Genomic DNA, 21,913 nt, shown 5'->3' on the forward strand with positions numbered 1-21,913 from the left:
AGTTTCCCTAGTAACGGCTGTATACAAATCAGCATTAACGCTGTTTTGTCAGACAAGAAATGAACATGCAACACGTTTCTGAGGACAGTCTGTTCCCTTCAGATACATTCATATATAGACATCCGTGCCGCGTTTTGAGTTTGAAACATGCGGTGCACATATTTTTTCAATGACATCATTGCCTTTTTGAAGATTTATCCAACCCTATCGCGATCGTCTTTCCATCCCCAACTGTAAGACCTCTTAAAATTATAATCAAGACTTTTCTTTTACTATTTTAAATATTTATAACTTTTTATGGCCTTACATTTGATACAAAACTGCGAGTCGCCGTTACCCCACGCGACCGATCACGTGACCGATCGTGCGCTCGTTAACTGGAATTTAAACAAAATGATCAGCAATATTCTAATATACAGAGATGGTCAAACAAATTTCCATGACTTTTCCAAAACTTTGTGGGTTAATTTAATTTTCCAAAACTTTTCCAGGCCTGGAAATTGCCATTTCAAAATTCCATGACTTTTCCAGGTTTTTCATGACCGTACGAACCCTGTATCAGAACTTAATTTTTGATTAGTAATATGCATTGCGAACAACCTCAATGGCGATTTTCTCAAAATGTAGATTTTTTTTGCACTTTCAGATTCCAGATTTTCAAATAATAGTATTTCAGCCAAATATTGTCTTACCATAGGAGGTGCCAGGATGAACCCATCCAGCTTAGATCCGTCCGAATGTGAAAAGCTGTGCCCGTCCATGGCAGGCGGAAGAGAGAGCGATGGCATCAGACCAAACTGTGTAAACCTGAGCGATCCGGTCAGAGTCTTCTCACCATGACCTAAGTACACAAACACAAGAGACATGGGACGTCCGTTACGGTGGAAAAACAAGTGGGTGAGCGTGAAGAATCACTTATGCTGTCAGTGTTAAAACCTCAGATTCATCTGTGAGAAATACCCTCGGACAGGGAGATTGTCAACTGACACAAAAGTCATTTGGAATAAATAACTATTCGGTCACATTTATTCACACTCATGTTATGTTTAGATGAAACGCATCAATTCCTGTTCTTCTAGAGAAGTGTGAAGTAAAGCTTCACACTAAAACCTCCAGTACGAAGACTTTCACTGACTGTGCGACCTGAGATTTGTGTGACGGCTCGTATAGACAATATTAGAATAGTGTTTCTTGTGAGGATACAAAATTGAGACATTTTGAGCCACAGAGCGGAGAACAAACATCTTGGTATCACATGATGGGACAGCGATTATTACGCAACGAAAATTCTCAGAAACACAAAACAACTTGTGGTTCTTGTTAGGAAGTTGATAGTATGCCAGAGAATGGTTAAAAACACCTTAAAGATGACATGCAACATCATTCACAACGGTTCGTAGCAGGTAAATACTTTCGCTTCATTGAAGTGGCTGGATTTAACCCACAAAAAGTGCTGTGTAACGGTAAATGTGAACGCAGTGACTGAAAAAGGAATAGTTTACCCAAAAAAAGTGTAAATTACCCCATTCAAACCATACTAGGTATATGACTTTCTACTTTCAGACGAATACAGTCCAAGTTATATTAAAAATGTTTTGTTACTTAGATTTTTTGACTTGTTTCCAGCTAAAATATCTAAAAATTCTTAAATCAAGAAGGATTCAGAAAAAACAAGTCAAAATGAAATTTGCTTTTGCTTGAAACAAGCAAAATAATCTGCCAATGGGGTAAGAAAAATAATTGTGTTTTCTGTTTGAAATAGTTTTTTCTTACCCCATTGTCAGATTATTTTTCTTGTTCTAAGCAAAAACTCACTTAATTTTGACTTTTTCTGAAAACAAGAAAATATTTTTTACTCGTCTAGAAAATCCTTCTTGATTTAAGAATCTTTGGCTGGAAACAAGACAAAAAGTCTAAGTAAGAAAAGCATTTTTTTTTTTTTGCAGTATTCCAAGCTTTACACTGCGAAAAATGCTTTTCTTACTTAGATTTTTTGTCTTGTTTCCAACCAAAATATCTAAAAATTCTTAAATCAAGAAGGATTTTCTAGATGAGTAAAAATCAGAGAAAAAACAAGTCAAAATGAAGTTTGTTTTTGCTTGTAACAAGCAAAATAATCTGCCAATGGGGTAAGAAAAATACTTGTGTTTTCTGTTTGAAATAAGATTTTTATCTTACCCCATTGGCAGATTTTTTTTTCTTGTTTTAAGCAAAAACTCACTTAATTTTGACTTGTTTTTTCTGAAAACAAGAAAATATTTTTACTCATCTAGAAAATCCTTCTTGATTTAAGAATATTTGCCTGGAAACAAGACAAAAAATCTCAGTAAGAAAAGCATTTTTTGCAGTGTTCCAAGCTTTATAATGGCAGTGAATGGGTGTTGACATTTTGAAGCCCAGAAAACTGCATCCATCTATCATAAAAAGTGTTCCACATGGCTCCAGGGAGTAAAAAATGCCTTCTGAAGTGAACTGATGCATTTGTGTAAGTAAAAAATATATATATATACACCATCCGTTGGAACGCCACTCTTTTGTGAACGTGTGTACGACAGTTAGCGAAAGCTAAAATTTATTTAAAATTTATAAAGTTTTAAATATGGATATTTTTCTTACACAAATGCTTATATACACTTCAGAAGGCCTGGAGATGTGTGGAGCACTTTTTATGATGAATGGATGCACTTTATTGGCCTTGAACATCTCAACAGCCATTCACTGCTATTATAAAGCTTGGAAAAGCCAGGACATTTTTTAATATGACTCTGATAGTATTTGCTGAAAGAAGAAAGTCATATACATCTAGGATGGCTTGAGGCTGAAGTAATTTAGATTTTTGGGTAATTTTTGGCTCTTTATTAAAAGAAAAGTTAAAAAACAAACAAACAAAAATGTCTAGGATTATGAATGCAATTTGCTTTTCTCTACAAAAACATGTACTGAAAAAAAAAACCAACAGGGATTTAAGGAAGTAAACAAGATTATTTTAATTTCATGCTGTCTTAAAACACTTAACACCCTTTGAGGTTGCATCCATATTTCTTACGCCATCGAATGCCTGGCCAGTCAATGCATCCCAGTAAGAGGAGGTGTCCATCTCTCTAACCCCCTGCCACAAAGGACAATCAATACTGATTACTATTGAGTTCCCAAATGTCTTCTTCCTGTAAAGCACCATTATGTTTACTGGAAGACGGGGGAAAAAAAAGATGAGAAAGCACCCAGGATAAGAGATTTTCACAGGAATGAAGTGCACACTGGTTTTATTCCACATAACATCCAGACAATAAGAACAAAAAAAAAAACTAATAAAAGAACTACTGAAGGTAATCTGTATTGAAACGAGAAGGTACCTGATAATCTTTCTAAAAGTAGGTTTGAAGAAAAAGTCAACATTAATGCAGAAGAACTGCTGCCTTGTTTGCATCTAAACGCATCATGTTTCAATAAATTGATTTGTTATTTATGAGGAAACTAAAAATAGGGTGAAAAAGTCATCATTGGTAGAGATGAGGAGGGGGAATTCCTTCAAGAATGAAGAAAATACTTTAGTTTGGCCAGCAAAACCATCTAAACATGTCATATTAAAAAAAAAAATGGATTTGTTATTTAGGAGGAAACACAAAAACGTCATCAGTGGTGAAGACAAGATGGGAGAATTCATTTAAGAAGTTAAAAAATCCTTCATTTTGGCCTCCAAAACCATCTAAAGGCATTGTGTTTCAATAAACTGATTCGTTACTATGATGAAAAAATATTGGTGGAGACAAGAAGGGGGAATTCCATCAAGAATGAAAAAAAAAGCTTTAGTTTGGCCTACAAAACCATCTAAACGTGTCATATTTCAATAAATGGATTTGTTATTTAGGACTAAACACGAACGATAGGGCGAAAAAGTCATCAGTGGTGGAGACGAGAAGGGGGATTTCCTTCAAGAATGATGAAGTAAATCCTTCAGTTTGGCCTCCAAAACCATCTAACGCATCGTATTTCGATAAATGGATTTGTTGTTTAGAAGGAAACAGCTTTAGTTTGTCCTACAAAACCATCTAACTGTGTCTTATTTCAATAAATGCATTTGTTATTTAGCACTAAACATAAAATAAGACAAAAGTGAGGAAGACAAGAGGGATGAATTCCTTCAAGAAGGTAGAAAGGTCTTCAGTTTGGCCTTTAAAACCATCTAAACGCATTGGATGTTATTTAGGAGGAAACTAACTAAAACTAAAAATAGGATGAAAAAGTGAATATTGGTGGAGACAAGAGGGAGGAATTCCTTCAAGAACGCAAAAAAAGCTTCAGTTTGGCCTCTTAAACCATCTAAACACATTGTTTTTCAATAAAATGGATTTGTTATTTAGGAGAAAACACTGAAAACAGGACAAAAAAGTGTCAGGGCCGGTGCTGATACAGATTATTACAGATCAAATAGACCGATATTTTGAACCGATATATGTGTTTGATGTAAAAATTTAAATTTAGAATAACAAAGGCTCCAACAAAAACTTTCTTTAAATGCTTTTAAATTATTTTATTGGCAAACCACTTTTGAAAATGACCGATACCGATAAACCATACAAAAATGCTTAATGTAGGTGCCGATAATTGGTCGTCCCCTACAAAAATGTCATCAGTGGTGGAGACAATATGGGGGAAGGTGTAAACAATAAAAATAGGATGAAAAAGTGGTGGAGACGAGAAGGGTGAATTCCTTCAAGAATGAAGAAAATCAATGGGTTTATCCTCCTTGTTTCTAAACGCATTATATTTCAATATATTTAGTAGGTAACACTAAAAACAGAGCAAAAATGCCAAGAAGGGTGAAAGGGTGAAGTTTGGCCTTCAAAACCAACTAAAAACTTTATTTCTATTTCTATATTTCAGTGGCAGAGACAAGAAGGTAGGAAAACCTTCGTTTTGGCCTTCAAAACCATCTAAACGCATTATATTTCAATAAACAGGTTTGTTAAATAGGTGTAAACACAGAAAATAGGTTGAAAAGGTCATTGGTGGACTTGAAAAGGGGGAATTCCTTCAAGGAGGAAGAAAATCCTTCAGTTTGGCCTTCCAAAACCATTTAAACAAATCGTATTTCAAAAAATGGATTTGTTATTTAGACGGAAACACTAAAAACAGGGCAAAAAGGTCATCTGTGGTGGAGACGAGAAGGGTGAACTCCTTCAAGAGGGAAGAAAGTTCTATGAATTGGCCTCCAAAACCATCTAAACACATCGTATTTCAACAAATGGATAAGTTGTTTCGGAGGAAACACTGAAAACAAGACAAAAACGTCATTGGTGGCAGAGACCAAAAGGGTACTTACCTTAAGAAAGGGAAGAAAATCCTTTGGTTTGGATTAGACCATCTAAACGCATTATATTCAATAAACAGGTTTGTTAAATAGGTGTAAACACTAAATATAGGATGAATTTCTTCGATTTGGCCTCCAAAACCATTTAATCACATTGTATTTCAATAAACTGATTTGTTATTTAAAAGGAAACAATAAAAATAGGGCGAAAAAGTCAATATTGGTGGAGACGAGAAGGGGGAATTTCTTCAAGAATGAAGACAATCCTTCAGTTTGGCCTCCAAAATCATCGAATCCATTATATTTGAATAAATGGATTCGTTATTTATGAGGAAACACTAAAAATAGGACAAAAATGTCATTGTGGTGGAGACTAGAAGAAAATCCTTTGGTTTGGCCTTAAAAACCATCTAAACACATTATATTTCAATAAAGAAATCTGTTAATTAGGTGTAAACACAAAAATAGGATGAATTTCTTATATTTGGCCTTTAAAACTATCTAAAAACATTGCTTTCAATAAACTGAATTGTTATTTAGGAAGAAACACTAAAAATTGGATGAAAAATTTAATATTTGTGGAGACGGAAACTGGGAATTTCTTCAAGAAAGAAGAAAATCTTTTGGTTTGGTCTCCAAAACCACCCAATGCATTATATTTCAATAAATTGATTTATTATTTATGAGGGTGAATTCAAAAGTAAGAAAATCCTTCGGTTTTGCCTTCGTAACTATCCAAACACATTGTATTTCAATTAATTGATATTATCAAGAGGAAATAATAAAAATATTACGAAAAAAGTGAATATTGGTGGAGACGAAAAGAGTAAATTCCTTCAAGAAAAAACTAAAATCCTTTGGCCTGGCCTTCAAAATCATTTGATCATTGTATTTCAATAAACAGATTTGTTAAATAGGTGTAAATACTAAGAATAGGACAAAGTTCTTTTGATTTGGCCTCCAAAACCACCTAAACACATTGCATTTCAATAAACTGATTTGTTATTTTGGAGAAAATACTAAAAAGAGCACGAAAAAGTGAAGATTGGTGGAGACGAGAAGAGTGAATTCCTTCAAGGAAGAAAGAAAATCCTTTAGGTTTGGCCTTCAAAATTATCTAAACGCATAATATTTCAATAAACCGTTTTTTTTTTTTTTAAATAGGTGTAAACACCAAAAATAAGATGAAAAAGTCTTTATTGGTGGACTTGAGTAGGAGGAAATCCTTCAAGAATGAAGAAAATCCTTCAGTTTGGTCATTGGTGGACTTGAGAAGGGTGAATTGATTCAAAAAAACAAAAAGAAAATCCTTTGGTTTGGCCTTCAAAACCATCTAAACGCATAATATTTCAATAAACCGGTTTGTTAACTAGGTGAAAACACCAAAAATAGGATGAAAAGTCATTGGTAGACTTGAGAAGGGGGAATTCCTTCAAGAATAAAAAAAATCCTTCAGTTTGGTCTTCCAAAACCATCTAAACACATCGTATTTCAATAAATAGATTTGTTATTCAGGAGGAAACACTAAAAACAGGACAAAAATGTCATCTGTGGTGGAGACGAGAAGGGTGAACTCCTTCAAGAAAGAAAGAAAATCCTTTGCTTTGGCCTTCAAAACCATCTAAACGCATTATATTTCAATAAACAGATTGGGTAAATAGGTGTAAACACTACAAATAGGATGAATTTCTTGGATTTAGCCTCCAAAACCATCCAAACACATTGTATTTCAATAAACTGATTTGTTATTTAGGAGGAGACACTAAATATAGGACAAAGAAGTTGATATTGGTGGAGACGAGAAGGGGGAATTCCTTCAAGAAGGAAGAAAATCCTTTGGCTTGGCCTTCAAAACCAAGCCAAACCGAGCTCAACGAACTGAATTTTCAGGTCAGGACAAGGAGTGCCCATTTGATAATCACATCGGAGGCTTGCAGATGGTGTGAATTACGAAAGCTAAGGAGATTATGCCATGACCTCAGCCCATGAGACGGTTGCCTGCGGCGCGAGACCTGACGGATGCCTCACACTGTTCCTCTAATCTCCTCTGATCTTTGCACGCCACTTCTGCCATCCGCTAGAGGCGATGGGAGTTGAAAGAAAAGGAAACGTGGTATGGATCAGTAGCAGGGGTTTCCCATGTTCTCCTCGAAGAGTTAGTTAAGGACACAGCTCACGTACAAATGTGTCACGGAGAGCGGGAGAGCGCATGGAAGTCATCCAGGAACGTGTGGCGCTGATAATCCGCTCATCCTCGTGAGATTTCATAAGAGAAAAGCGGCAGTTTTCATCACCTCAGGGTTCCACCTTTTACGTCCTTTGGAAGGCAGAAAGGAAGGAAGGAACTCGTTTTGTAAGAGATCATACGTATAATCAAATAAGGAGGAATTGTGATTTAACCCTGATTTCGAGAAGGTTAGCAAACATGCCAGTTTTCGTCAACAGCTTCTGTTTGCCAACCCTGAGTTGTATCGTTTTGTCCTTAGTTGCTCTTTGTCTATCTCAGGCCTTCATCTCTGGGTAAAGGTCTTGTCGGGCGACTCTGCTAGGAAGAGCCAAGCGAGTGCGAGTTATCTGGCCGCAGAGGCAGACTTCAGCGGGTTTCACATGACTAGCTGGGAAAGCCGAGCTTGCGAACTCGAGCCAGACGATCCCAGGAGATAGAGGAGAATCATGCTGACACTTGTTTGGAAACAGTCGAAGCTAATGCAATTAGAGAAACAAACTAAGCATGCTAAGTGCGGCCAAACGTGTTTGTAATGGCAAAGCCAGACACATTGATTACGAGATTAAATATTCAAGAGAGGAAAAAGTTACTCCGGGTGCTGTCACATTCCAACACCGCAAGATTAATAGGGTGATTACAATAAATAACATTAATCTTTTTATTTTATTTAGTTCAGCTCCTTTTGTCTACGGTATTCCTATATTCAGAATTATGGCCAGTACTAAAAAGCCAATAGTAATTTATCAGTTATGGCCGATAACAAATTAAGAGTACATTTTAAATAGTATAATAAATTAAGACAACCTTATAAATGGACGAATGTACAAAAACTGTAAAAGATTACATTTTGCAGTGGTATTAAATTATTAGAGCAGAAGTGCAAAGCATAAGCAATACATTTATAAATAAATGATTAAAATAAACACATCATTTTATAAAGTTCACACTGATATATGACAGTAAGGTTTTTATTATTTTATTTTATTTTTTAAAGAATTGAATACTTTTATTCAAGAAGGACTTGTTAAACCGAAGTTTCTTATTAAACTTTTTAATCAAAAGTCACAGCAAAAACCTTTACACTGTTACAAAAGATTTTTTTTATTTTAAAGATTTTTTTGATTTTTAATTTTTATTCATAAAATTATTCTGAGGGGGGGGGAAAAGCATCAGCAACTGTTTTCATCATTAAATATAATAATGTTTCTTTATCAACATTAAAAATAACAGTGATTATAAAACATTTATTTAAAAAATATTAAAAACGACTATTACATTAAATAAAATGTAATTAATAAAATGTATAATTAAAATTTTTTTTTTTTTTTTAAGTTTGCACTGATATATACTACCATTCAAAAATTTAGGGACAGTACTTTTTTAATAATTGCTCTTTTTTTCTTATTATTTATCAAAATATTCCAAAAAAAAGTATCAGCAACTGTTTTGATTATATTCTGTATTGAATATAATAATGTTTCTTGATAAAAAGTGCAAAGCATAAGCAACTAATTTATAAATAAATAAATAAATACTTTTTATAAATAATTTATTTTAACTGATATATACTACTGTTTAAAAGTTTGGGGACAGTACTTTTTTTAAAGTATTTTTATTTTATGTATTATTATTTTTATTTATTTTATTTTTTTCTTTAATTCAGGAAGGACATATTAAATTGTCCAAAATTGTCCCTTTTTTTTTTTTTTTTTACTTTTATACAATTATCCTGAAAAAATGTATCAGGAACTTTTTTTCAACATTGACTATAATAATCTTGATCGAACATGCAAAGCATAAGCAATATATTTATAAACACATAATTTAAATAATTTTAATTAAAATAAATAAAGAATTTTTAAAGTTTGCACTGATTTATACTACCGTTCAAAAGTTCGGGGACATTAAAGATTTTTATTTCTTTTATTTTAACTTAATCTATTTATTAATTGATTGATTGATTGACTGAAATGAATACTTTTATTCAGAAAGGACACATTAAATTGTCCAAAAGACACAGCAAAAACATTTACACTGTAACAAAACATTTTTCTATTTCAAAATAAATACTCAATTTTTTATTCATCAAATTATCCTGAAAAAAATGTATCAGCAACTGGTTTCAACACTGAATATAATAATGTTTATAATATAATAACAGCCTATCACCATACTAAAATGATTTCTGAAGGATCATGTGACACTGAAGACTGGAGTAATGATGTTGAAAATTCAGCTTTGCATCACAAGAATAAATTACATTTTAAATTATAATAAAATAGAAACCAATTATTTTAAATCACAATAATATTTCACAATATTATTGTTTTTACTGTATGTTTAATCAAATAAACGTAGCCTTGGTACGCATAAGAGACTCCTTTCAGTAACATTAAAACTACAATCCAATCTTTTGAACAGTGTTTTGCCCATTTATTTGAAAGAAATGTTCAGGGGAAAAACAAAGAAATGGCTTTGTTACAATAAGCCAGAATAGGAGAAAGCATTTGATCACATTTCATTCTGGTAAAGCAGTCAGAAGTAGAATATAAAACTGAGCAAACCACCGAACGGAACGGCTAGTACATTAAAGATTGTTCCGGATTTCTGTGACTCATCTAAACAGCTGGAGGCAAATGGTAACCATGGCAGAAGTAATAGTCGAAATGACTAACTCGATTGAAAGATACACTACTTAGGCTGGGTTGAATGGTAGAAATCTCTTTGTGTGATCACAATTTACAGGCAATATTGTCTATCTGGGTGGGACATTTACTATTAAAAAGCATCAGCAGAATGAATGTTACGAAGGCATTGTGAGTCATACCGGGCTTTCATTTCATTGAAGGAGAGAGCCATCTTAGAGGTTTACCGATGTCATTCAGAACCACGATCAATGGAGGCTATTCAAAACTAGACCACGTTAAGTGGGATCTGCGTAGCTGGTGGCTTATATGAAGTCTTTTTCCAGTGATTCATTTTTTTTGTTCAGCTTGTCAGCAACATCAAATAATACAGATCCAACATAATAAAAAAGTGGTGTTGAAAATGAGAGCAAATAGGAGGAACAGTCTAGTAGTAAATCTTACACTAAAAACGTCCCATTAAAGGATTAGTTCACTTTCTAGAATAAAAAATTCCTGATAATTTACTCATTCCCATGTCAGCCAAGAAGTCTTTCTTTCCTCAGTTGAACAGAAATGAAGATTTTTGAGGAAAACAATCCAGGATTTTTCTCCATACAGTGGACTTTGTCTGTGTATTTTGGTTTAAAAAGGTAGGGTAGGGCAAAAAACTATTCAAAATCGTTGTTTTACCCCTTTTTTTTTTTTAAAGGGTGTTTGACTTTCTTTGCGCGCTCACTTTGTAAACACTGGGTCAGTACTTCCGTCTACATCGTGCGTGATCTTACCAACGTGATTACGCAATGCGTGAAGTCCAGCTAGTGCAAGACGAGCATCTGTGGTTAAAAAGTAAACAATTAAAAAAAAAATTTTTTAAAGAAAATGTCCAATCGTTTAGCTAAATAAGACCTTTATTTCTCAGCTGGGACCGTGTAGAGCCCTTTGAAGCTGCATTGAGACTGCAGTTTGGACCTTCAACCTGTTGAACCCCATTAAAGTCCACTATGTGGAGAAAAATCCTAGAATGTTTTCCTTAATCCTTAACCTTAATTTCTTTTTGAACTAAAGAAAGAAAGACATTAACATCTTGGATGGCATGGCGGTGAGTAAATTATCAGGACAATTTTATTCTGGAAGTGAACTAATAATGTTTTTGGATGTTAAAATTAATGCTTTTAACAAATAATTACTGGGTTTGTCAAATTGTTATGTTTTGGTCATGCAAAAATTCAGATCACAAACTTATGTTCATTTATGACTGACCTGTTTTATCATTAGAATTAATGAACGTGAATGTAATCAACATTCCTGTTGGGAACTTTTAGAGGATGTCTGCATATTTAAGAAAAAAAAAAATCTTACAATATTGACAGCTGGATGTGTACCAAGAGAACATTTTCATTTGGAGGACATTTGCATTACCAAGAAAAAATGTTCCTTAAAAACATAAAAAAAAACTGGACACATTCTCTAGAGAATGTTTGGAGGACATTTTCATAACTAAGAAATACATGCTTAACATTCTCCAAGGAATGTTTGAAGGATATAAAGCTTAAAAAATTGACACATTACCAAAAGAACATTTGGAGGTTCTTTGCATACCCGAAAAAGGTTCTTAAAGGCATAGTTCACCAAAAAATGAAACTTTTGTAATTAATTAATCACCCTCATGTCATTCCAAACCCGTAAGAACATTAAGAAATTTTTGATGAAATCCGAGAGCTTTCTGACCCTGCATAGACAGCAATGCAACTGACACGTTCAAGGCCAGAAAGGTAGTAAGGACATCGGTAAAATATTTCATGTGAAATCAGTGGTTCAACCACAATGTTATAAACCCACACGTAAACATGCTCAGAGTTGGGTTGATCACTTACAAAATGTAATGATTCCAGATTCTGTGAAAAAAATTGTAATTAGTAATGCAATCCATTACATTACAATTTAATCAGACTACTTTTTGATTACTTTTGACTTCACATTGATTTAAATAGGATAATCTTGTAGCATATTAACATAAAAATACGAAGAGAAAGAAAATGTGTTCTAATCACTGTTATAAACAACGTGAGTTTAATAAAGAGCTAATAACTAATGAATTCATAAAAATGTAAAAGGAAAATAAATCACTTTACGTCACAATCCGTCCTTCGGATGAGACGTTAAACCGAGGTCCTGACTCTCCGTGGTCACAAAAAATCCCATGGCACTTCTCGTAAAAGAGTAGGGGTGTAACCCCGGTGTCCTGGCCAAATTCCCTCCACTGGCCCTAGTCAATCATGGCCTCCTAATATTCCCCTTCCATTCAATTGGCTATATCACTCTCTCCTCTCCACCTGTAGCTGGTGTGTGGTGAGCGCACCGGCGCCGTTGTACTGTGGCTGCCGACGCATCATCCAAGTGGGTGCTGCACACTGGTGGTGGTTGAGGAGAGATCCCCCATATGATTGTAAAGCGCTTTGGGTGTACGGAAATACACAATGAAAGCGCTATACAAATGCATCATTCATTCATTCACTTTACAAGGTACTTTTGGGAAAATACTGATATCAAAAGGCTGACACAGAAGAGAAGAAATTGTCGAATAAAGTAGGGATGTAACAATATTATCATGGTATCGTGATAGCATAACTGTCTCGATATTATCGTGGTCACATGATGATATTAAATGATAGGCTTTCAAGCAAAAAGTGTAGATTTCTATAATATTCTAACATTAAAGTTATGTTTTGGGCCATTATGCTTTGGCACAGTATCTGTTTAAATATCACAATAACTATTGTATTGTGGACTTCACATCATAAAAAGTATTCTCGTAGCTTCATAACATTACGATTAAAGGAGATAATGTACTCACCCCCTTGTCATCCAAGATGTTCATGTCTTTCTTTTTTCAGTCGTAAGGAAATGATGTTTTTTGAGGAAAACATTTCAGGATTTCTCTCCATATAATGGACTTCTATGGTGCCCCCGAGTTTGAACTTCTTATAAGACCCTTCTTTCCTCGGCTGTGATCGTTTGGAGCCATTTGAAGCTGCATTTTGGATTATCTGTACATTTTTGTTCTGAAAGTGAACTACACCTTTTAACAATATCCTTACTACCTTTCTGGACCATAAAACGTTTCAGTTGCTGTCTATGCAGGGTCAGAAAACTCTTAGATTTAATAAAAAATGTCTTAATTTGTGTTTTGAAGATAAACGAAGGTCTTACAGGTTTGGAACAACATGAGGTTGAGTAATTAATGACAGAATTTTCATTTCTGAGTAAACTATCCTTTAAAATGTAAATAAAAAAGGCCATTTCTTTTGTAACGTTTGGAGGACAATTGGATAGCTAAGAAAAAACGCTCTTACAACAACTGGGGAACGTTTGGTAGTCAAGTTGTGGTTCGCAAAATTACACATTAGTTATATGGGCCACGTATAGTTACATAGTTATAATAAGCGTGCAGGAAAACCAAAACAAGGTGCAAAACATTCAGCTAAAATAAACCGATGGGGACACAAGCGCATGCTGCTTTTTGTTTCTCTTACTGGACCTCCGCTGTTTTACTGTCAGTTGCCGCCCTCTTCCAGCACAAGTCTGACCCAGATGCAGCGTGACGTCTTCACGATTCCCTCCAAACCCGAGCAACTCCGGTCAGGCCTGGCCTTTATGTCTGCCTGGGGTCACGAAGCCAACGCTGAACCGCACTGCTGCTGATTCGACTAAATGACAGAGCGAAGGCCGCATCCAGCAAAACAAGCCACACGCACGTTCCTGGGGTGCCGTCAAAACCGAGAACGGCCGTAATTTGCATCCAAAGGAAAAAGCATTACATAATATTACACAGACTGTAAAAAAAGAGTCCAAGGGAGATGTAATAAAGGGCAGAAAGTCAGGGACGTGTACCTAAAAATACCACTGATTCATGCCGTAGGTATTTGTTCAAGAACAACGTAATTGCATCGGTGAAGCGATTTGATACAGGAAAACAAAGGCTTTTTCATAGAGAAACTGATCGAGCGGCCAGTTATGTGAAAGCAGGGGGTGGACAAACCACCGTGAGATTTTAGTCTTCCTGTCCTCAAAACAACTCGGTGTCTCTCAATAAAAATGCCAAAATTTCCATTTACAAACAACGAGATGTCGCAGGAGCTATACGGATTGCTAATCAGCAGATGTTACGACTGAGGACTGAGGAGAGACGTCACAGCTGTGGTGTATGTGCTCTGAATTTCACTATCAAGAGTTAAACATTCCTTGAATGCACATTCCTTGTGCACAATCAGCGCTCAGCAGAGGAACAGTCATCGGTGCTACAGTAGGGAGTTTTCAAAGGAGGACAGAGAAAAGTGTACAGAAAAATTGTGTAAAACAAATTAATAAAAATAATGTAATAATTAGTAAATAAAACTGTGGAATATGGAAAACTAAATAAATTATAAATATATTTTTAAAACAAAATAATGAAATAGATTGAGATAAAATATAAAATGAAATAAAAAAATAAAGAAATTCTAATATATAAAATTAAATACATATAAAGAATATATAAAATCTAATAAAAAATATAAAATAAAAAAAATTATAAAAAAATATATAAAACAAAATAAAATATATAAAATCAAATAAGAATAAAATAAATTATAACACAAAATATAAAATATAAAACAAAATATAAAAAATATAACAAAATAATACAACAGAAAATCAAAATCAAAATAATACAAAATAAATTAACCCTTATGCGGTCTTCGTTTTGGAATCACACTCATCACATTTTTGTAACAAAATAATATTTAAAAAAAATATATAATCATTTTTTTCCTGTTTATTAATGTTTTTGCTCCACATTTGTGCAGTTTTCGTAGGATTTATGCTATTTTTTAAATAAATATAAATTATTAAATAAATATTTATTTTTAATAGTTTTATATGCAAAAACAGCTTTTTATGTAAAATTCACCTTACAAAATACCCACATTTTAAACTTTCATTCATGGGGATAACATGGATAATTTGATATGGTTTAGTGTAAGATTTTTGCCCATTTTTTTGGAAAATTCAGTTTTAAAAGTAAAAAAATATAACTTTTACCACTAGATGGCTGCAGAGCACTACTATTAACTAATTGCTATTTGACCAACAATAAGATATTTTTTCACAAGTTGTTTTCAGTTGAGTACATATCTACATATTATGAAATCACAATTATAACAATAAAAAATGCTTTTTGTCAAAGTTAAGCATTTTTTGTACTGAAACATACCAATTCTATTACATATTGAGTAGCAGTACACAACATGAACATAAGAATGCAACAACAACATCTTTTTTTCTTTTTTTTTTGACAAATTATAAGAGAGCAGTTTTTATGGTCTCCAAATGTAGTCCTGTGTGTTTCATGATATGTAGATATGAACTCAACTGAAAAAAAACTTGTGAAAAGATATCTTTCAGGTGGTCAAATAGCAAAAAGCATATAGTGGAGCTCTGCAGCCACCTACTGGTAAAAGTATTTTTTTTACGTTTAAAACTGGATTTTCCAAAAGCTGGGCAAAAATCTTACACTAAACCATGTGAAATTATCCATTTTATCCCCATGAATGAAATTTAGACATGTGGGTTTTTTATGAAAGGGAATTTTACAAAAAAAGCTGTTTTTGTATAAAAACCTATAAAAAATATTAATTTATTAATTTATATATATTTAAAAAATATCCTTAATCCTCCAAAAACTGCACACTTGAGGAGCAAAAACATTAATAAACAGGAAAATAACATTTGTTTTGTTTTTTTAACTATTATTTTATAACAAAAATTGCCCAAAGACCACGAACCTGAGTATTTTTTCCACACGAACATAAAATCAAGCTATCATTCCAATTTAATTTTTTATTTGTAGATCAAGATAGTGTTGACTGATTTACAAAGTCTCATACCATTTGGACAAAGGGAACATTTTTTAAAATTTTAGCGAACGCCATTCGGGGTCCAGAAATCCCCCAAAAGACCGCATAAGGGTTAAAATAAATTGTAAAACAAAACTTAAATATAATACAAAATTAAGAATAAAATGACAAAAATAAATAAATAAATAAATAAATAAATACAATACAATACAATCAAACAGGAAATCAGATGAAAAAATATTAAATAATTATATTAAAAAACATTATAAAACAAAAAATAAAGATAAAACAAAAGAATAAAATTAAGAATAAAATAAAAAAATAACAAAATGACATAAATTATAAAACAAAATAATAAAATTTAAAATAATACAATCAAATAGGAGACCAAATGAAAAATTATATTGAACTATTACATAAAAAACATTATAAACAAAAAATAAAATATAAAAAATTTAAAATCAAATAAACAAAATAAAATAAAAAAACAAAATTATATAAAATAGAATACAAAAAATAAACAAAATAAACATTAAATATTAAAAACTTAATACAATAATAACAAATATAAATATAATAAATATAAATATAATACAAAATTAAGAATAAAATGAAATAAATGACAAAATAAAAACATAAATAAATAAATACAATACACTTCAATCAAACAGGAAATCAAATGAAAAACAATATTAAATCATTTAAAAAACATTATAAAACAAAACATAAAGATAAAACAAAATAAAAAATAATACAATCAAATAGGAGACCAAATGAAAAATTATATTAAACTATTATAATTTTATATATATATATATATATATATATATATATATATATATATATATATATATATATTTATATATTTCACAAAAATCTAATAACAAAATAATAAAATAGAAAAATAAAATAATATATATAAAAAAATAATAATATAAAATATAATACAACAAAATAAACAAAATACACATTTAGATGTGATCTTAAAAAATTTAATAAAATAAAATAAACAATAAAATAAAATATAATATATAAATATAAAGCAAAATAATAAAAACAAGAATAAAATTAAATTAAAAACAAATCAATATATAAAATATAACACACACATACACACAAAAAATACAATATACTTTTAAATGTGCACTAGCTTAACACTAAAACACTAACACTAAAATTTCTTTATGGCAAGCTTAAGACACATTCTGTCAGCCTAAGCTACTGCCACCAATATTACACTCAAATAAAGGCTTGAGAAATAAACAAAACTCGTTGTTTGTGTAACTCATTGGACTTGAACCAGCACCAATCAAATTGGCCACCCATGGCACTTCTTCCCGGCACTAATTCACACTAATTCACACTAATTCACACTAATTCACACTAATTCACACTAATTCACACTAATTCACACACAGCCGTGGCCTAATGGTTAGAGAGTCGGACTTGTAACCCAAAGGTTGCAGGTCCGAGTCTCAGGTCCGGCAGGGATTGTAGGTGGGGGGAGTGAATGTACAGCACTCTCTCCACCCTCAATACCACGGCTGAAGTGAGTCCCTTGAGCAAGGCACCGATCCCCCAACTGTTCCCCGGGCGCCGCAGCAATGGCTGCCCACTGCTCCGGGTGTGTGTTCACGGTGTGTGTGTGTTCACTACTGTGTGTGTGCACTTGGATGGGTTAAATGCAGAGCACAAATTCCTTGTATGGGTCACCATACTTGGCCTCACTTCACCCCCCCTTAATACATGAACCATTACCTAAATTCCAGAAACTCAAAACTTGCATTGGTAAGCTTTATATACCAAGAACGGTCATGATGCCATTGCTACAGCAGCAGTATTATTTCTCACTGAAACGCATGAATGACATTCAAATAAGAACATAAGAAAACACTCGTCCAAGATAGCCAAACGGAAGCAGGAAGGGTCCGAGGCCGCGTCCCAGACCGCTATCCACAGTTAAATCAGCGCTAGAGAGCTTTGTACCCTCCCTGTACTAAACAACAGAGCTTTTGTGCACCAAACTACATACTATGGACAGCTTGGAGCCAAAACTAACAAAGAAACAGCTAATAAATAACCAGGATCATGAACTAAAGTGCATTAAACTGTCAATTTGGACATTATTTGATTGTTTGTACTGTTTCTGGGTGAATGACAACTAGGCTATATAAAATTCCTTATATCAATTAAATGTAATTTTTATATCTATATATCTAATTATTTTTGATTGCTAAACTTTCATTTTAAAAAATCTTTATTTTTTACAAAATTACTGCTTAAGAAAGCAATAAGGTTATACAAAAATTAAAAATGTGATTTATTGGGTAATAATTAATCAGTCATGCTGGCTTCCTTAAAAAAAAATCTGTTTCATGTGATAATCATCTAATCTTGCAGCAATAATTTAGGTGAAAAACAACCAAGCAATAAAAACAAAAGTAAAAAGTTTTTTTTTTTTTTTTTTTTTATTGTACTTTGTGGGGGAAAAAACAATAAAAAAAAATCACAGGATTTTAATTAAATATATGTATTTTAATGCAATACATATTTTATATTTTAAATAGAAGTTAATTTGCAATGTTAATTTAAATCACATAATTAACAGTATAATTTATAATATATTTAATTAAATATATTAAATATATTTATATTATGAAATATAATTTGTAATATGTCAAATATGAATTATATTTAATATAATATATATTTACAAAATAAATTAAATTAAACCATTTTAATGTAATTCAAATTCAAATATAAATTAATTAACTAGATTCAATCAATTTTCACATATTTTATTAAACATATTTAATATAATATATTTATATATCCATATTGAATTAAATATATTAATAAATTAATTATATTTAATTAACATATTTTAAATAGAAATAAAATTAAATATTTGAATGTAATATATTTTAATTAGAAATATATTGAATTAAATATGTTAAATATAAATGAATTAAATTAAAAATATTTTAATATAAATTAAATGAAAATAATTTTAATGTAATAAATTTAATTATATTTTTAATTTTTTATATATTTAAAAACAGAACAATTATTTTTCTAATATATTTTAAATAATATTCAATATTTTAATGAAATATATATTTTAATTAGAAATATATTGATTTAAATATTTTAAATATAAATTAACTAAATTGAATCTAATATATTTTAATATCATTTAAATAAAATAATTTTAATGTATTAAATTTAAATATAAATTAATTATATTTTAATTTATTTTTTAAAATATATTTAAAAATAGAACAATTATTTTTCTAATATGTTTTAATCGGAAAAGAATTTACAGTGTTAATTTACATTACAGAATTTACAGTATAAATTTATTGAATAAATAAATAATTTAATCACAGTTGTTGTAGATTTTATTACATATATTTAATTCAATATACTTTAAATATAAATATATATAAAATAAATATTAATAATAAATAAATTCTATTTAATCTATTTTATTATATTTTGTTCAATGTATTTATATTAAACAAAATACACACACACACACACACACACACACATATATATATATATATATATATATATATATACACACACACACACACACACACACACACACACACACACACACACACTACCGTTCAAAGTTTGGGGTCAGTAAGACTTGTAATAGTCTTTAAAGAAGTCTCTTGTGCTCATCAAGGCTGCATTTATTTGATTAAAAATACAGAAAAAAACAGTAATATTGCAAAATGTTTTTACAATATAAAATAATGTTTTTTTATTTTAACATACTTTAAAATAGAATTTATTCCTGTGATGAAAAGCTGAATTTTTATCAGCTGTTACTCCAGTCTTAAGTGTCACATGATCCTTCAGAAATCATTCTAATATGCTGATTTATTATTAGAATGATCAATGTTGGATAATATCAACAGTTGTGCTGCCAAATATTTTTTTGGAACCTGTGATTTTTTTTCAGGATTCTTTCATGAATAACAAGTTTAAAAAGTACAGTGTTTATTTAAAATATATTTTTTATAACAATGTAAATGATTTATTATTAACTTTTAATAAACTTTTAATTATTAACTTAATACATCCTTGGTGAATAAAAGTATTAATTTCTAAAAAAAAAAAAAAAAAATGTACTGACCCCAAACTTTTGAACGGTAGTGTATATAGGATTCTAAGGGAATAATTTCATATATTCTAAATCTAAATATATTGCATTATTATTATAAATATATTATATTTAATCTAATATATTTTATATAGAAAAGCATTTACATTGTTAATTTACATTACAGAGTTTAGACTTTCACAATGCATAAAAACTACAAAAACATTTGTGAAAATAAAATTAGTTAAACCATGCTTTGTTATTGCATACTTAAACTCTGTCACTGACCCATGTGTAAAATTGATATTTGACAACCAAATAATAGGAATAATAATATTAAAAAAAAAAAATCTGAGTAATCCTAAAAGGCCTTCAGTTTCTATACGCTACTGGTGCACTATGGGTGCAGTATGTACCAACCGGACATGTTTCAAGAAACTTTTTGTCTTTTAAATATGGCATTCTGTCTTTCCAAAACAAAACACGGCCATAATTGCTTTTGTTTCCCTCCCCATGAAACCGTCTAGACCAGTGATGTCAGCTTGCGTCATCCGTTGGAGAACAAGACACTTCTAATTGAGCTCCTCTACACTCTGCTGGCAACCAAAGAAGAGAGAAGTTTGCGTGACTTCTGCAGTTACACAATCCGCCGGGTCCACCACCACCACATCTGACCTAACCAACAAGGCCGACATCACCAGAACAAATAAAGACATAAACAGCATTATATTCACTTCTCCAAAAGGGCTTTGACAGGGACTGCGGTGTGGAGCGTGATCCTCCCTTAATCGCTTTCCATGGAAGTGTTAGTTTGCATCAGAGCAATTCTGTGGAATCACAATTCCCAGAAACGTCCATTCAGAGAAGTGAAAGAGTTACAGTTAAATCCATAGCATAATTATGAGAAACAATCTGCCATGGATTTATTAGGGGTCTGGGGGGAAAAAATCACTTGGAAACCAAACTAAACAACAACAGGTTGATGTATTTTACAGTAGCCTACAATATGAGTTCAGACAAGACCAACTCTAGCCTGAAGGGTTACAGTCTTGGTTTCAATATCACTCATCCCTTATTAATAAACCATAAATTACAAACGTTAACGTTACATTTACTATGTTTATGAAGAGCTAGAGAAGCTTCAACACACTGGCAATAAATGTCAACCTTAGAAATGAAAACAGAAAGTTCAACTTCGCTAATAGAAACTTATCTTACAAGTCGCTTCGAATCTTTCTAAGCAGTCAACGTTATAAACAATTAGTTATTTGAGTATGTTACTCTTTTTAAACCTGTTTATTAGCTACTAGGTAAACGTTTAACGTTAAGGTTACCTCACAAAACTTATTTCGACCCTAGTGACTTTTTCTAACCGCACTGATATCAAAACTAGCTAACTATTCGAGGTAACATCTTTATATGTTCACTAAAACACAAAACAGTAGAAGAAAAGACGTTAAATGTTCAACAATTTTAAGTTTTACTAACTTAACTGACAATCTAACGTAACTCTCAAATACGCTTCCCAACTGCGCATGTGCCGGACGATTTAGAAACCGGTACACAAACAACTTTCAAAACTCTTTGACAGGAATAGGACTTAAGACTTGCTTACTTGAATAAAAGCGGCTCTTGAAGATATTTCCCAAGTATTTTTCTTCGTTTGACGCCTTGAGAGTGGTGAAATAGCAAATAGCCCTGGTTTTTCCTCAGCTCGTCGCACTTGAAGCCATGTTG

The 21,913-nt window shown here is 31.7% G+C and overlaps 1 protein-coding gene across 1 annotated transcript in view; it reads right to left on the reverse strand.

The window, feature by feature from the left end:
• Window positions 1-21,913, reverse strand: part of sbno2b (strawberry notch homolog 2b) — a 51,303-nt gene extending 29,390 nt beyond the window's left edge. The window contains exons 1-2 of the mRNA XM_073843643.1: window positions 21,792-21,913; window positions 693-841 (exon numbers count right to left, since the gene is read on the reverse strand). Coding sequence (XP_073699744.1) covers window positions 693-788 — 96 coding nt within the window. The 5' untranslated portion in view covers window positions 789-841; window positions 21,792-21,913. The remainder of the gene's footprint in view (window positions 1-692; window positions 842-21,791) is intronic.

This window comes from Garra rufa, chromosome 7, assembly GCF_049309525.1.
Source record: "Garra rufa chromosome 7, GarRuf1.0, whole genome shotgun sequence".
NCBI classification, from domain to species: Eukaryota; Metazoa; Chordata; class Actinopteri; order Cypriniformes; family Cyprinidae; genus Garra; species Garra rufa.